Consider the following 18,344-nt stretch of genomic DNA (forward strand, 5'->3'; position numbering starts at 1 on the left):
TTTTACAATTTAAAATTTGGTTCCAAAATCTCTGTTGTACCATCATACAATCAGTCTGAAACTTTCCAGTGTCCCCAGGTCCCTTCCACATGTACAACCTTATTCATGATTCTTAAACCAAGTGTTTGCGATGATTAAATTGTGCTCTGCTCCCTCTTTCATTTGTTTCATCCAGCTCATATTCACATACTACTTTTCCTTCTCTTCTTTTCCTGCTATAGAATTCAAGTCCCCCACCACAATTAAATTTTCATCTCCCTTAACCACCTGAATAATTTCTTTTATCTCCTCATACATTTCTTCAATCTCTACATCATCTGCTGAGGTAGTTTGCACAATAACTTGTACTACTTTTGTGGACGCTGTCTACCTTGGCTACAATTATGCTCACTATGCTGTTCATAGTACCTTGTCTGCATTCCTATTTTCGTATTATTATTAAATGTACTGCTGCATTACCGCTATTTGATTTTGTATTTATAACCCTGTATTCACTTGACTGGAACTCCTGTTCCTCCTGGCACTGAACTTCACTAATTCCCACTATATCTAACTTCAACATATCCATTTCCCTTTTTCAGATTTTCTAACCTACCTGCTCGATTAAAGAATCATTTACTCATACAGTAGAGCTGCATGCCCTCGGGAAAAATTATGGCTGCAATTTCCCCTTGCTTTCAGCCATTCACAGTACCAGCAGAGCTAGGCTGTTTTGGTTAATGTCACGAGGCCAGATCAGTCAGTCATCCAGACTCTAGCCCCTGCAGCTACTGAAAAGGCTACTGCCCCTCTTCAGAAACCACACATTTGTCTGGCCTATCAACAGATATCCCTCTCTGTCACAGTTGATCGTATGGTATGCCATCTGTATCACTGAGGCATGCAAGTCATCCCGCCAGTGGCAAGGTCCATTACATAGTTTATGAGGGGGGAATTGTCAGTGCGCAAACTGTTGTGACAGCTTTGCTGAACAAATGAGCCAATGACTTGTTATTGGAACGTGCTGACATCTACTGCTATACCAATCCTCTTGTCAAAATGTGGAACATGCTCCATGAAAAGCACTGAGAAGTGTACGCACTGTCCAGAATATGTGTAGCACCTTGGTTGAGCTTTTGCTCCCAGTGGAGGGTGTTTTACTTGAGGCACAGGCTGTAGCTGGTTAGGTTTTGATTGTGTTTTTGGCAATTCTGTCAATACGAAGGCTGGCAGTACTAGGTTTGCTGTTCATTGAAATGTCTATTGTTTTTTTTATCATTTCTGTCAATGACACATTGAGGGCCCACGTGTGGATGTATCAGTGCCACTTTCACTCTATCCCTGCACAACATCACGTCTGTGTGTGTGTGTGTGTGTGTGTGTGTGTGTGTGTGTGTGTGTGTGTGTGTGTGTGCATGAAGGTTTGTAATGTTCCATGCCTCGATGCTGGATGTGATCAGTTTTGTGTCATCCATTCTCTCAATTGGAGAATTAAGGCTGTTTGATTTATGTCCTTCATCGAGACTGTGCATGGATTAATGAACTCATGAGGATGTCGTCATTCTTCTCCTTAAGCTAGCCTGACCAGTGAAGAGCCCAGATCAGCTTTGTTAGTGTTTTGCAGACCAAGCAAGACCGTCGGTATAGTTGTTGTCCAGTTTGACTTGTGTCACATTGATGTGGCTTTTAATAACCGTTGCCAGTGTTCAATCATTTCATTAACTGGTGGCTGATAGCTTGTCGTCTTGTGATGTACGGAACTGCAGGATTTGCTCAGCTGGCCAAATAGCTTGTATTCGAATTGTCAGCCTTGGTGTATTGTGATGTGTAATAGACAACCGAACTGGGATATCCAGTATGAAACTAAAGTGTTTCTGCTGAAATGTTGTCTACTGGTACGGCTTCTGGCCAGTGAGTGAATCACTCGATTGTTGTTAATTGATTCATTGGCCATTTGTGGGTGGTAATGGTCCTACTACATACTTGCTTTGTGTCATCTCAAAGCTGCAGGTTTGTTGGGTTGAAGGGTTAGGTCTAGCTGCTTTTCCTTTGATTTGTGGTTCATCGCGTCGTGGTTTGTTTCTTCTGGTTTGAAACTCTTCTTTTTCCTCCCTCTTGCTGCCTGAGCAGCGTTGTTACTCACATAACAAGTCCGGCCATCTTGTTGTCTCTTGCCAGTGAATCTGTTTTCCCAGATTCCTTATGAGAGAATTAGTGGATCTTCTCGTGTTGGCATAGAAATGTCTTGCTGACTGCTTGAAGAGGTCCTTCAGCATTGGCACTCCCATTAGCTGATGTAGTTCGGCCATGCTGAAGTCATGCAGAAGATGTAGTGCCAGTCTCAGGCACCTGTTCTGTATCTTCTAGAGACTGCTGATGTGAGTCTCAGCGACATTCTCCCACACCACGGTGGCGTATTCGAGCATAGGCCTGATAAGTGCCAGATACAGTGTCTTTCCGCAGTGTGGAGACAGTGTGGTCGTGGGATTGAGGAAGGGGTATAGGAGGCCCATTCTGCCATGCGTATTACCCTGTATTTCGGCGCTGTGCGTCTTCCACGTAAGGCGCCGATCCAGTGTAACGCCCAGGTAGACGCCGGTGTTCAACCATGGGATGGGGCCTTCCATGACGCGGATTGGTAACAGGGCTTCAGGCATACATTTCTTCATGTAGATTACAACCTGGCTCTTTGCCGCATTAAACTTGTGCCGCCATTTGGTGGCCCAACCTCCCAGCTTGTTGCAGGCTATTTGTAATCTTCCTTGCATCAGATGTGGGTTGGTGCTCTTGGTGTACAGGGCTGTATCATCGGCATACAGCCCCGTCTGCACCCCTTGTGTCCGCTGCTTGTCTGCCTAGAATAGAGTATATAAGAGGGGCCCAAATACTGAGCGCTGTGGGACTCTGGTGGCTATTTCCCACGTTGTTGAGGTCCCATCTTCGATCTTCATGTGGAGGTACGTCCCGCCGGGTAGGAGTGGTTCGGGCAGGTGTGTGACACCGGAACTCCCTGTACTAGTAACTTGTAGACCAGTCTGTCATGCCACATGCTGTTGAAGGCGTGGGAGACATCTAAGAGTACCTCACCAAAGTACTATCTCCTCTCCATCACCCCCATCGCCTTCACCACTAGTCGCAGCAGATCGTGTGTTGTCCTGTGCCCCCCTCCTGAAGCCGAACTGCTCGTCGGGAAGCAGGCCTTCCTCTGACATGACAGTACAGTCTCCTGACATATATTCGCTCAAATACCTTTGAGACTGTAGGTAGCAGGCTCATAAGCCAGTAATTTTGCACAAGCCTGTTGTCTTTGCCAGCCTTAGGGTTTGCCACCACCTCCGCTTGTTTCCAGGCGGGTTGGGGTGGGGAGGTGGTTGGGGTGGGGTCCTAGGGATGGTGCTGAATATCTTCGTGAGCAGTTTCACAGCCTCTGGGTGGGACCTCCTTCAGGATTGTGACACCGACATTATTGTACACACCTGCTTTGTGCGGGTCGAGGTGCCGTAGCTGCTGTTGAACCTCACCTTCCGTTGTGGTTTCAATGGAGCCCTCAGGGTCTTCTGCCGCGAGGTATACACATAGCCTATCTTCCACCATTCGGATGTAGTCATTACCTACATTTACTTCAACTAACGTGAAGTTGGTCGCGAAGGTATCGGCCAGTACCCCAGCCTTGGCGTCGGGCTCGGCTACTGCATGCTGTCCGACGTGTAGCAGCAGGACTCGTTGCCTCCTGCAAAGGAACTGTCTGATTGCTTTCCAAGCAGTGCCATCTGCGATGAATCTTGCAGTTGTATCTCAGAGATCTCCCACATGCACATGTACATGACAAGATACTTTGCTATGCTTGCACTGAGCATATGTGCGAGTCCACGTTTTATGATCTTTGTGTGTACTGGGCCATGCAAAACTGCTAGCAATCAGTTTCACTATTGACCTGATGCCAGTGTGACAAAAATTGTGCAGGCTCTTAAAAGCATGTTTACAGAATGACAGATGTAGAAATGGACAAAATCTCCCATTCAAAACTTCACAATATAGTTTAATGTTTGTGGCATGAACGTTGATCAGTTTCAGGTGAAGGGTGCATGAAGTGTCTTTCAGAGATCCTGAAGCTCCTGGTCTGACTCTTGTACTTTGGCCAGCTGAGAAAAACCCATGTTGTCCATTATACTGTTCACATGGGATAGGCAGTCAGCTACTATGTTGTCAATTCCTGATGTGTAGTGTATGCTAAATTGAGCAATAAATTCCAGCTGAATGTATTCTTGTGGTGAGCATTTATCATAGTCTGCCTGAAGGCATAGGTGAATGGTTTGTGGTCTTCGTAAATTTGCAAACTCTTGTCCCCAGCTGTGTGTGATACTATTTAATAGATTCGTAAACTGCAAGTAGTTTGCAGTCATATGCACTCCATTTTTGTTGTGCCAGAGAGAGCTTATGTGAGTAAAATGCTAGTGGCTGCCAGGCATTGTCCATGAATTATTGTAATGCTGTGCCAGTTGCAGTTTGGCTTGCATCCGCAACCAGTGTAAAAGGCGCGTCTAATGCAGGGTGTGCGAGAAGTGCAGCATTCGCTATACTTCGCTGCAGTGTTCATAGTGTCAATCCACAGTACTTGCAGTTTCCCTATAGCTTTGGGGCCAGACAGTGCTCTGGTTACAAAATGTAGAGTGTAGAAGAGAGTCTTGAATCTCTGCTGAATGGGGTAAAAACTGACAATTCCCAGTAAATTTTCGTGAAGAGTGAGCGAATTGGGGAAGAACATCTTATGTGGTGCATCGTGTCCATCGTGCATTGAGAGCTTTAGCCCACTTTCTTGTCGTTGCATTTCAGTCCCACTCATTCTCCATCTCTTGGGCGAGGACACCTTCCTGGATGCGTTTTCCACCTTGCACTACGCAGTGTCGCTTTCTGCGCTGACAATGACCATGGCCTTCTTAGCAACTCATGTCCAGCATGGTAGAAAGTCCGTTGTGGGGGGCCGCCATGTACCCGGTTGGTTGTAGGCCCCTGACAACATAGGGATCACTCTGCTGGTACCTGTGTTATTAACTCCCACGTAAGTCATGGAGTAGATGCTCATTTCCGTGGGACATCGGGACTCCCGGCAATGACCATCCCTCCTGGTGGCTCTTGCTTAGGCTGGGTGGCGCCCTTGGGGAGGGCCCCTGGTTGGTGTGGATGGCGTCAGGGCAGATGACATGCCAAGAAGCATAGTACGTCATCTCTTGCTGGTGGTCCGCCGCCACCAGTCTCATAAGTGGGCAAAGTCTAACTTCAGTGCTAAGAAATATGATCCCAAATTGTTCCCCTCTCTGGCCACACCATGGGAGTAACACCAGGCTAAGGATGCCAGTGAAGCTTATTTGCCCAGGTACCTTGTAAGTATGAGAGTTGATGTGGAATCTTCCATGTCCATGAAGCCTCAGTTTATTGTGGAGCATTTGGACGACAAGTTTAGGGAGGTGGAGGGCTTGTCCAAAATGTGCTCTGGGTTGGTCTTGATAAAAACAACATCCATTGCCCAGTCACAGGCATTACTCGGTTGTGACAAGTTAGGGGATGTTTCTGTTACCATCACGCCCTATAAGAGCTTAAATATGGGCCAGGGTATTATATTTCACAGGGATCTTCTTTTGCAGTCTGACGATGAGCTGCATGCCAATTTAGAGCTGCAAGGTGTTCATTTTATCCGGTGCATCCATTGGGGTACGAAGAATAATCAGTTTACCACTGGTGCCTGCATCTTGGCCTTCGAGGGTCTACCGCTGAGACGTCAAGTCGTATATTCCTTCCCCAATGCAGTGCTTTAAGTGCTGGAATTTCAGCCATATGTCTTCCCGCTGCACTTCCAGAGTCACATTTCGAGATTGTGGATGTCCATCACATCCCAATATTCCTCATGCCCTGCCTCCCATCTGTGTCAGCTGCAGTGAGCATCATTCACCTTGCTCGCCAGACTACAGGATTTTACAGAAAGAGAGGAAAATCATGGAATATAAGACCCTGGACTGACTGCCCTACACTGAGGCTAAGAGGAAATTTGAGCGCCTACATCCTGTGGCTGTGATCTTCTGTTACGCCGCCACTATGAGAACAGTTTTCACCTCATCAGTTCCTCGCACTCCTGTTGCCTCTCAGAACCGGAAGACTATACCTGCCCCCTTGATGCTGGGGGGCACTTCCCTCCCTGTTGCTCCTGCACCACCTACTTCGGGAGCAACACCCCCCAACCATTGGGGATATCAGTCTCCACTTATGAGCTGGGGGAGTGTAAGTCTTCTTTGGCACCTCTCGCTAGGAATGGGTCCTTTTGGTCACTCCCTTCCCAGGTTTCTGCTAGTGGGAAAGATTACACCCGCCAGTGGCTGAAGAGCCCAAAAGCAGCTGATCGTAGAGCTTCACGCTCATCCTCAGTCCCAGAGACTGAATTAGTGAAGTTCTCCCAGCCAGGGGAACCCAAGGAACCGCGAGAGAAATTCAAAACGAAGGTCCCCAAGACCAAGGGAATTGCAGTGGCACCCACACCACTGCTACCTACATGCTCCGCATCTGTGTGGGATGGAGATTCTGGCGTCCACAAAGGACCTAGATCTTGCCGAATCCTCAGACACAATGGATATAGACTGCTCAGGCAAAAAGTTGGTGGCGACAGGTGACCCTGAGGCATAAACTACCTCATTGAATGTTCCATATCTTCCCAGTCTCACGAAGATGTCATCCTCAAGTGTAATTGCGGCAGTTTTTTCCACCCCCTGGCTGAGTTATAGCAACTGTTAAGCTTACATCTGCTTTCTGCATTGCCCTCCAGGAAACCTGGTTCCCGGCAATGCGGACCCCTGCCATCCGTGACTGAGGGATACTACTGGAACCGTAGCGACTATAATCAAGTGTCAGGTGGAGTTTGCGTTTATGTCCTAAAATCAGTCTGTTGTGAAACTGGGCCCCCTTCAAACCCCTCTTGAAGCTGTGGCTCTCAGAATAAGGATGACACAGGAAATAACTGTCTGTAACATATATCTTCCTCCAAATGGTGCAGTATCCCTAAATGTATTAATTGCCCTGACTGATCAACTCCCTAAACCTTTCCTACTTTTGGGAGATTTTAACATCCATAACCCCTTGTGGGGTGGCACCGTGATTACTGGCCGAGGCAGAGATGTTGAAACTTTATTGTCTCAGTTCGACCTCTGCCTCTTAAATACTGGGACTGCCATACATTTCATAGTAGTTACTCAGCCATTAATTTATCAATTTGCTGTCCAGGACTTCTCCCGTCTATCCACTGGAGAGCACATGACGACCTATTTGCTAGCAGCCACTTCCCTATCTTCCTGTCACTGCCCTGGCGTCAGGCCCAGGGATGCCTGCCCAGATGGACTTTAAACAAGACAGACTGGGAAACTTTTACCTCTGCTGTCACCAGTGAATCTCCCCCACATGGTAACTTCAATGTGATGGTTGAGCAGGTACCTGCAACAACCATTTCTGTGTCAGAAAAGACGATCCCTTGCTCTTTAGTGTGCCCGCGGTGTAAGACAGTCTCTTGGTGGTCACTGGGAGTCGCTGAAGCAATTAAGAAGCTTCAGCGAGCTCTACAGCGGCATAAGTGGCACCTTTCCTTGGAGCACGTCATAGGCTTTAAACGACTCCGTGCCCATGTTCACCAGCTTATCAGAGGACAGAAGCAGGAGTGTTGGGAGAGATATGTCTCGACCATCGAGTGCCATACCTCACCTCCCCAAATTTGGGAAAAGATAAAAAATTTTTTTGGGTACCAGACTCCATCAGGTGTTCCCGGTGTTAAGATAAATGGCGTGTTATCTGTCGATGCAAACGTGATTGCTGAGCACTTTGCTGAACACTATGCTCGAGCCTCTGCATCGGAGAATTACCCCCCAGCCTTTTGCACCCTCAAGTCCTCTCATTCACTACACACCACAGTGAATCCTATAACGCTCCATTTACAGAGTGGGAGCTCCTCAGTCCCATTGCACATTCCCCCGACACAGGTCCTGGGCCAGATCAGATCCACAGTCAGATGATCAAACATTTCTCATCTGACTACAAGCGACATCTCCCCATCATCTTCAACCGGATCTGGTGTGCTTGTGTCTTTCTATCGCAATGGCGGAAGAGCTCCATTATTCCGGTGCTCAAACCTGGTAAAAACCCATTTGATGTGGATAGCTATCGGCCCATTAGCCTCACCAGCATTCTCGGTAAATTGCTGGAACATATTTGTGTGTCAGCAGTTGGGTTGGTTCGGGTCCTGGAGTCACGTGGCCTACATGCTCCATGTCAGGGAGGCTTCCGCCAGGGTTCCTCTACCACTGATAATCTTGTGTCCCTTGAGTCTGTCTTCCAGGCTTTTTGATTTACGAAAAGTGTATGACACCACCTGGCAACATCATATCCTTGCCACATTATACGAGTGGGGTCTCCGAGGCCCGCTCCCAATTTTTAACCAAAACTTCCTGTGACTTCTTACTTTCCCTGTCCAAGTTGGTGCCTCCAATAGTTTCACCCATATCCAGGATTATGGGGTCCTGCAGGGCTCTGTATTGAGTGTCTATTTTTAGTAGCCATTAATGGTCTAGCTGCAGCTGTAAGGCCGTCCATCTCACCTTCTCTGTATCCAGACAACTTCTGCATTATGTACTGCTCCACTAGTACTGGTGTTGCTGAGTGGTGCCTACAGGGAGCCATCCACAATGTTCATTCATGGGCTGTAGGCCACGGTTTCCAGTTTTCGCCTGTAAAATCGTGTGTTATGGACTTCTGTCGGTGTCGTACCGTTCATCCACAATCAGAACTTTACCTTAATGATGATCCATATCCATTCTTAAGACTGGTTTTCAACACCCAATTGACTTGGCTTTCTTACCTTCGTCAGCTTAAGCGGAAGTGCTAGCAGCACCTGAATGCCCCCTGCTGCCTGAGCAACACCAACTGGGGTGTAGATCGCTCTACACTGCTGCAGCTCTACAGACCCCTTCTTCAATCCCGCCTTGACTGTGGGAGTATAGTTTATGGTTCGGCGGCACTATCAGCATTGTGTTTACTCAATCCAGTGCACCACCGTGGCATTCGCTTATCAACAGGAGGTTTTAGGACGAATCTGGTGACCAGCACCCTGGTGGAGGCTAGAGTCCCTCCATTGCAGGTTATATGTGCCCAACTGCTGACCAATTATGTTGCATGCATTCTCAGTTCTCCTGTGCATCCGAATCACCATCTCCTTTTACCACCCATGGTGGTTCATCTCCTGCATCGGTGGCCCAGGTCAAGGCTTCCAATTGCAGTTCATGTCCGATCCCTTCTTTCCGAACTGGAGGCCTTGCCTTTACCACCTATACCTGAGGTCCATTCACATACACCTCCATGGTGTACACCTAGGCCGAAGCTTCGCCTGGACCTTTCACGTGGCCCTAAGGACTCACTTAACCCCATGGCTCTGCCCTGTCTCTTCCTCTCGATTCTTGGCATGTACCGAGTCAACGAAGTGGTTTACACTGATGGCTCAATGGCTGATGCTCATGTCGATTTCGAGCATGTCCAAGGAGGACATATTGAACAGCATTCGTTGCTCGATGGCTACACTGTTTTCACTGCCAAGTTCCATTCATGCTCTGGGGAGTCGTTTCTTCAGTGTACTGACTCCTTGAGCAGCCTACAAGCTATCGACCACTGCTACCCTTGTCATCCTTTGGTAGTGACCATCCAGTAGTCCACCTGTGCCCTGGAACAGTTTAGTCCTTCAGTGGTGTTTGTCTGGACCCCAGGTCTTGTCGGAAACCCAGGTAACGAAATTGCCGACAGGCTGGCCAAACAAGCTATGTGGAAACCGCTTATGGTGATCGGCTTCTCGTACTAGTCCGTGAGGTTTTGCAGCATTGCCAGGCGAAATGGCATAACCTCGGCACACACAAAATACTGGGTGCCGTTAAGGAGGCTACGAATGTGTGGCAGGCCTCCATGTGGGCCTCTCGCAGGGACTCTGTGGTTCTCTGCTGGCTCCGTGTTGGCCTTGCATGGGTCACACATGGCTACCTCCTGCGCTGTGATGACCCACCACAGTGTCGGTGCGGTGCAGGGCTGACAGTGGCCCATCTCTTGGTGAGCTGTCCTTTGGCTGCACTGCAACGGGCTCTTCACTCCCTGGACTTGTTGCGATTAATTTTAGCTGACTATGTCTCATCGGCTAATTTAGTATTACGTTTGTACATGTCAGTAGGTTTTATCATTCTATATAAGTTTTAGCGCATGCCCTTTGTCCCTTTGTGTTCTCCACTCTAATCCTTTTAGGGTGGATGCTTGATTGTGTCACAGAGTGGCTGGCTTTACCTTTTTATTCACGTGGTCGGCCAGTCATGGTCGTCTGCTCTCTTGTTTTTACCCCTTCTACCTGTTTCTTACTTCTCGCTGTGGTTTTCTTCTCCTGTTTTGTCCATAGTAGTATCGGTTGCCCTTCTGTCATTCTTCTGGTTCTTTCTTTCTCCTGTTATTGTGCTGTACATCTCCTTTTTTTTTTCATCTTTCCCTTGTGTAATTATTTTACCGCGAACAAGGGACCAATGACCTCGCATTTTGGTCTCCCCCCCCCCCCCCCCCCCCCCTTTAAACCCTCAACAATTCCCAAAAATCAGTGCAGTTCATCTGGGGTTTCCTGCAGTGGAATCTTCAGTATTGCTTCTACTTTTTTCAGAAGCAGTAATGATCCTGCTGGTGAGATCAGGTGGCCTAGAAAGGCGATCTCAGCTCCTAGGCTGTGGCTGAGCCATGTCTCTGCAGTATCCTTTCTTTCAGGAGTGCTAGTTCTGCAAGGTTTGCAGGAGAGCTTCTGTAAAGTTTGGAAGGTAGGAGACGAGATACTGGCAGAAGTAAAGCTGTGAGATCGGGCGTGAGTCGTGCTTCGGTAGCTCAGATGGTAGAGCATTTGCCCGCGAAAGGCAAAGGTCCCGAGTTTGAGTCTCGGTTGGACACACAGTTTTAATCTGCCAGGAAGTTTCAAGAATGAAACTATTGCTAAGCTGTTGGGAGTGCTCTTTTGTAGAATTAATTATTACAGAATGTGTGTGCACACAGACATGACATGGAAGATTTATTTGGGGTCTAGGTTTATAAGTTAATATGTATCTGTGAAAACCTTATGATAGTAAGGCCTTCAGCATATTGGGCAAGAGAAAATCTCAGACTGTAAGGTAGAGCTTCTTTGCATGAAAGTGGTGGCAGCTATCAAAGTGAAGGTACTGTGATAGTGAGCTTGATTATGGACAGAAGTTTTTATGGTGCCATTTGAAAGGTGGTCAGCATCCAGGAAGATGGCATGTTGATTGATGAGAACCAGGTGAAGCGGATGGAAGAGAAATCATTGAGGGTATAGGGGAATGGGGATGGAGTGTCTTGGCCATGGGCTCAGATATGAAGATACCATAATAAACATGAACCAGGCAGAGATTTAGGTTGCGGTGTGGTTAGGAAGGTTATCTTTAGATGGCCCATAAACAGGGTGGCATACATGAGTGCTCATGGCATGAGAAGTAGTTACAAGGAAAAATTCAATTTGTTAGATGCATAAGGAATACAGTTGTTGTTTTTGGAGTCGGTTAGACAGAGGGAAAAGTAGTGTCCAATAGAAGCAAGTCCAAGGGCGTGGGGGATGTTGGTGCATAGGGATGTTGTATGTGGGGATCCACGTGGCAAGCTACAAAATATCCTGGTCCATCCTTAAATTACATCAGTGCCTAATCTCTTGCCACATTGGTAATATTACTTTGGAGGACCTAGATGCAAGACATGCCCTATGTGTTCATTCTGTGTATCCTATTCCAGTCCTGTCACAGTATCATAAATCAGCTCTGGTGTTAGTTTTGCACAGACTTTATGTGGGTATGATCATCAACTGGCCACTTCAGACCGTGACCAAGAACATAGCTGAACAGCCATTGATGGAAAACACAGTGAGCCCAACATGGTTGACTTTAAATGATACTTCACATCATCTACCTTCTGGATTCTCATGTCTAATACCAACTTCTCTGAACTACCAGATGGGAGTTACATAGACAATATATCCTTTGATCATGTGGTCCTCCTGGACTCAAGCTCACCTAGCCTCCTCTTTCTTGTTCAGTCTACTCCTCTTATCCTTGTAGTCCAGTCCTCCATGTCATTTTATACAGCATGTAGGGATCCACATGGTAAGCTACAAAATATCCTGGTCCGTCCTTACATCACACTGACACCTAATCCCTTGGCACATTGGTAATATTCCTTTGGGAGACCTAGACCCAAGATGTGTCCTATGTACCCATTCTGCACATACTGCTCCAATTCTGTCGCAGGCACCTGAGTAGGCTCAACGATGCCACATTGCTATTTCATGTGTTTGCTGCTTTTCCCTTCGAGATGTCAGCCAACCTTTGCTCCAACACTGTATCTTTCAACCGTGTTTATATGCCTATCGACTGCTCAACACCTCAGTTATATGGGGAGTTGTTACCTTCATTTCTTCCATTATTTATAAAAATAAAACTTGGAATACAGCTGTCTATTTAAATTCTAATGTATTACACAATCCTTAGGAAGCATTATTTGCTTGATTGACAAGGAAAATGTCCGAGCTTATACACTGTCATTCTAATGAGAGCATCCAGTTATTAAAGTTGTGGAGGAAGTAGTTGAAATGGTAGTCTGTGTAGTACTTTTGCTGATCGTTAATGAATTTTGTTCTGTGGCAAGACTGCGAAAGAAATGTGCTTCCAGCTGTTGATTTGTGTGCAAGTATTATTTTAGTGATTGAACTAATATTAATTCAGGATTCCATAATGTTAAGTATTTTCTAATATTGAATAGCATGTTATCTTGTTATAACAGAAAACACATGCTCACATGTTATCTTTGTAGACAGAGAATGGACAACGTGGGAAGCATATAACTGGATTTTAAAAGGCTTGGTCGATGAAGTGATTGAGCTTGGAGCAAAACCATCATTAAGGGAACTAGTGCTTCAGCTGTGGGCTAGCTATCTGAGGAAGATGGGCGTTGCATTTACATCAAAGAAAAACCAAGCTATGCCCAAACTAGGAGTAGACTTTGATCTACAGTATGTTATCAGTTGGATTTATTGTAGTAGTTTTAAAAACCATATGGGTTTGTACCTTTTAAAAAGTGAATAAGTTTTGTTTCTTACAGGGATGCTTCTTTAATCTGTGGCATAAAAATAAAATCAGAAACTTCTAGCAGGAAAAGCTCATCATGTAAAAGTGTTAAGTCAGCATCATCGATGTCACAGTCAACAGTGTCATCAAGCTATACGAGCTCTCGCTATCTACAGAGAAAGAAATTTCAGTCGAAACGTGTAAGTGTTAGTGACTACAAAAATTTTAGTATATATTTGGTCTGTTTTATTTTTATTAAGGTGCAAAGCATAAAATATTGTATTAGAATATTACAGTATCGTACTGCACCAGTGTTACTGTGTTTCTGTACGTTGATAGCCAACATGCACAGGAGCATTTTTTGTCAAAGAACTAAATTCTTCTGACTGAAGCATGTGTGTTTGTTTTGTCATTGTTTTTCTCATTTTCCAAGCCTGAACAATGCTTGTTTACTGGAAACTTCAGTAGTCTCAAAGCATTTATTGACAACACAATAAATGATCTTCACTTTAGGCCTTCACGGAAAGCAGTGTAACTTCAGTGGCAAAATCTGTAAACTAAATTTGTGTTGCTATAATTTACACAAATTAATGAATACTGCATTGTTAGAAACATTTTAGTATTGCCACAACAACTATTTAAACATCTTGTTCCTGGGGACTGGTACACATGGAAAGCATTCATACCATTTAATGATTCATGTACCTGTGCAGTTAAGTGTTTAAAACCTCTCATGGAAGAATGAATTGCACATGTTTTCTGGCCTTGGAGAGTCAGCAGATCCTTCCATGTGAATGTGACAAATCAGCAAAGTCACAGCTGCACTACAACGATGTTCATCTAAATGATCTATGCACATGACATACGTCCTGCATAAATGTCATGCAGCTTTCTTTAGTGCTTGTCTTCTTTCATTACAACCTTATTATTGGTACATTGTAGTCTTTCTATTTATTGTCCCAGTTTTAACTGCTTTTTTCAAGACACAATTGAAATAAAATTAAGATAAACAGTCACCTTGCTTTCTTACAAAGAGTCCACATGTATCGCATAAGTTTTACTTAAGAGGAAGTGTCTTTAAGAATTTCAGAACTTTTCACGTCTGTTACCGGACCAAGGGCTGGGCAGTACCCACACCATCTACTCAGTTAACCACACATATCACTGCACCATGTGGAGCCACTCGGTCTGTTTACTTCCCATCGTTTCTATTGCCTTTGTCACAGGCACCACTAACTCCATGAGGCCTGAGGGGACCCAAGGCCCCTCAAAAATTCGTCCGATTTTTTTTTGGGGGGGGGGGGGGGGGGGAGCCCTCAGTAATTCAAGGAAATTAGTAGTTATATTATGCTCTGTAAAATCACAAAATTATGTTGAAATTTTTTATTTTCCTTCTTTGATGATAGTTACCTTTTAAAATACATTCAGTAATGAGTTAAAACAAATAATTATTAGGGTAGTAAGCAGGTTAACTGAAAACGAATCGTGTGAATCATGATAGTGTTATGGCGCTGCGGGCACACTTAGAATTTGTCCTGGTGGGCGAACCTTCAGGTAACGTCTGGTGCCAGTGGGCCAGTGCTGCAGCTGCAGCAAAATAAAAAGCACTGGAGCAGAAGTGCCTGGAACTCTCTGCCTCACGTCGCCTTGATGCTTCGAGACTTTATGATGCCACGACTATATAAAGCCCACCCTGCTGTTACAGTCATTCAGTGTGGATAGTTTCGTTCAGTGCATGCTGCAGATGTGTTTAGTGTTCTGACTTTAGTGTCTAGTGGACTATTTTATGTGACTATATTTTATTCTTTTACTTTAGTCTCTTAGTGTACTGCGAATCAAGTTTGCAATGGATAATTTGTTACCAAAAAGGCGTGCTTGGAAAGTTGATGATACTGCAAGTCAACCTCCAACAATTATTTTGTCATTAGTTGCTTCATCGTCTTCAACGAGAACCATTCACAGCCGAAACCCGGACAGTCCAGTAAGGGAAGGTCATTTCAGAAGTCTTAGTTGATCAAATATACATGGCTAGAATATGAAGCATCTACTGAAAAAGATTTTGCAAAACCTGCAAAGAGGCAGATGCTAAAAATCTATTACAATTTGCTTCAAAAGAAGAATGTGCATTCATTTCCATAGGGTTTTCTAACTGGAAAAATGCTTTGGAAAAATTCCATCTTCATGAAAATACATTTACACATAAAGAAGGTGTTCTGAAACTAAATTCTATCACTAACTGAAGTGTGACCTCCCAATTGAATGAACAGTTAGATAGTGATATGAAGAAAGGCTGTTTAACTATTGAGACAATTTTTACTACCGTGCAATTTCTATGCAGACAAGGACTTGCAATTAGAGGGCACAAAGATGTAAACTCAATTTTTTTTTTCAGTTAATGTAACTCAGAAAGAATGACATACCTGAGTTTAAAAGATTGGTTTGGGTGTTTGGGCTATAAGTGGACATCCCACGATATTCAAAAGGAGATCATTGATCTACTAGCCAAGTCTGTGTTGAGAAAGGTATTGGCTTCAGCCTAGAAGACTGAACATTTTTCTATTATGGTTATTGAAACAAATGATTCTTCAATTCATGAACAAGTGTCATTTTGTATTTGTACTGTCAGTGATTCCGTAATTGTCAAGTAAGACTTTTTTGGCTTATACAAGATCCCCAGCACTGAATCACAAACTCCGTGTAGTATTTTAAAAGATGTGTTTGCTTGTCTTCATTTGTCAATGGATAACTTAAGAGGGCAATGCTGTGATGGTACCTCGAAAATGAGAGGTAAGTTCAAAGGACTAAAAAAGTTTGTCTTGGATATACAACCAAAAGCACGTTATGTGCTCTGCACTGCTCACAGTTAAGAGTTGGCAGTTGTAGACATTCTTCACCATCTTATGTTTATGAGGGGTGATATGGCTTTAGCCAAGGACTAAAAAAAACACCGTAAGGGAATCCAACAAAAGGATGGAACTCTCCTGAAGCATACACTGCGAGAGCGCCAACGACCAAGCTGGTCTAAGGCCCCTTCACCCGACTTGATAGACTGTGCAAGCTTCTAGTATCTTGAGAATATTGAAAAACTTTGAAGAACTTCTAGAGTTTTTTGAAACATTTTCTGCAGAGAACAAAACAGAGTCATGTTACAAATGTGCAGGCTACCTTGAGTCAATGTTACAATTCAAGACTTTTTTTTGTGTGTCTTTATTGCCATGCAATGAACCCAGTAGAGGATTTCAATGAAAAAATTCAATGCTCTATTCTAAGTGTTGGTGATCTGGAAAAAATATATGAGGGCTTGATTTTATATTGAATGGAAGGCATGATAGTTTTGAACACTTTTGGGAATTGTGTTTAAAAGAAAACCTTAACAAATTGTTGATCCTTCGCTTCCTTGGAATCGAAGTACACCAAAGAAGTATGAACTCAACGTAGCCAGCTCACCGCACACTTTCAAAATCCCAAAGGAATACTACAAAGCTATTTACATTGAAGTTTGTGAAACAGTGCAGTTTTGCATTACTGAGAGGTTAGCTTCAACTGGACTCGACTCGCACAGGTCATTGCAGTCGAACAAGAGTGCTTGCTTTTAGTAAACAGAGGTGAAACAAATTTGTAAAGTCAACTGAGTTTTTCAAAAATGATCTAGACATTGAGAGACTATGCTTACACTTGAATATGTTAGCCGATATTGCTAATAAAAGACAGCTGGTCTTAAAAAATATGCGTGACGTAAGAAAGTGCATTACACAAGAGCCTGCAGTTGGAGAAATGTTATGTGAAGTAGTGAAGTGCATTAAGCTTCTTCAAGTAGTGCCGTTCGGCGTCAGAAGTCATATCTCCAATCAACAATGGGATAGAAGCGATTGAACAACTTGGCTGTTCTTCATGTCCACTGAGATATTTTGAATGAATTGGATATCCGACCAGTCAACAACAACTTCATATTCAGTAATCCATTCAGACAGTCAACATTTGCACCTTTCTAAAGACACTCTAGCCCTAATAATGGCATGTAGAGCAATATTAAAATTCTTTATAAAATAGAGAACTAAATACACATATATTGTTAAATTTTCAGTTTCGAAATATTAGTAGTAGTTTAGTACTGTATTACTATATTAATATAGTACTATTAGTTATTTTCAAATACTTAAATATTTTTAGGGTGTAAGACCCAATTAAAACCTGCTATTTACACAATTTTGACTGAAAGTATTAGGCATACTGTATTAACTTTATTAATGGTATTAAAGCATTAACTTTGGGATATTGTTTTTATTTAATGAACCCTGAGCCTTATTCAAAGTAAGCTTAAATTAGCCATTTCACTTATTAATCAAAGTGCTATTACTGTGTGACAGCAATATTTTATGTTTTATTCTTTTAATGATAGTTTAGGATTTATTTAAATATAATTTCAGTCTTTTCAGAGCTATATATTCACTGCTCTCTAATAGTCTATAAATTAAAGTAGCTTTTTACGAAAATACTGTGTGAGTTTATGTTTTGTTTCTCAGGGAAAAAAAATTGTAAAATTTAACGTGAAATGTTGGCAGCCCTACAGACTAGTGTCTTTGAAGTTGAATGTCCATGTGTTGTGCATATACTCTCTGGTTAATTGTGAAGCTGTAACTGTGGTTTTACATTTATAATGCAGGTAAATAAGCTCAGAATCTTAAAAAAACAAAATACGGAATTTCTGTCACACCCGCAACACAGAAATAGACATTTATTTGTTTATCAGTTTAGTTTCATGTTATGTAAAGTTGAAAGTATGTAAAAGTGAAGTTAGTTACATGGGCTACAACTTTAAATCATAATATTTTTTTGTAGGAACACTCTTATCATGTCAAGAAACGCTTTTCGGATGTGACATGTCAAAGTGTTAGAGCTGTTACCGTGATACCAGAACTAAACAAGGAAATTTTACTGTAACAACAGACACAATTATTGTTATTGTTGATATTATTGTTGTGATTGTTATTATTATTAACTAGCTAAAAGTATTATTCTTGTAATTTATTATAGGACAAGCATGTCATCCACTGAAAGGTGCTGCAAGTTTAGGGAAAAACTGAAGAAATCTCCAATTCAGTATCATGCAATGTTAGAAAAGGAACGCAAAAGAGATAAGTTACGGAGAGAAAAAAAAATAAAGCTGCCTTGCTGGACGATCAAAAGAAACTTAAACGTATG

At 43.6% G+C, this 18,344-nt stretch overlaps 1 protein-coding gene across 2 annotated transcripts in view; it reads left to right on the top strand.

The window, feature by feature from the left end:
* Positions 1-18,344, top strand: part of LOC126354759 (TATA box-binding protein-associated factor RNA polymerase I subunit B) — a 292,430-nt gene that overhangs the window by 22,888 nt on the left and 251,198 nt on the right. For both annotated transcript variants that reach the window (XM_050004643.1, XM_050004644.1), the window contains exons 3-4: positions 12,889-13,087; positions 13,177-13,342. In XM_050004643.1, the coding sequence (XP_049860600.1) occupies positions 12,889-13,087; positions 13,177-13,342 (365 nt within the window). The remainder of the gene's footprint in view (positions 1-12,888; positions 13,088-13,176; positions 13,343-18,344) is intronic.

This window comes from Schistocerca gregaria, chromosome 3 (assembly GCF_023897955.1).
Source record: "Schistocerca gregaria isolate iqSchGreg1 chromosome 3, iqSchGreg1.2, whole genome shotgun sequence".
Taxonomy (NCBI): domain Eukaryota; kingdom Metazoa; phylum Arthropoda; class Insecta; order Orthoptera; family Acrididae; genus Schistocerca; species Schistocerca gregaria.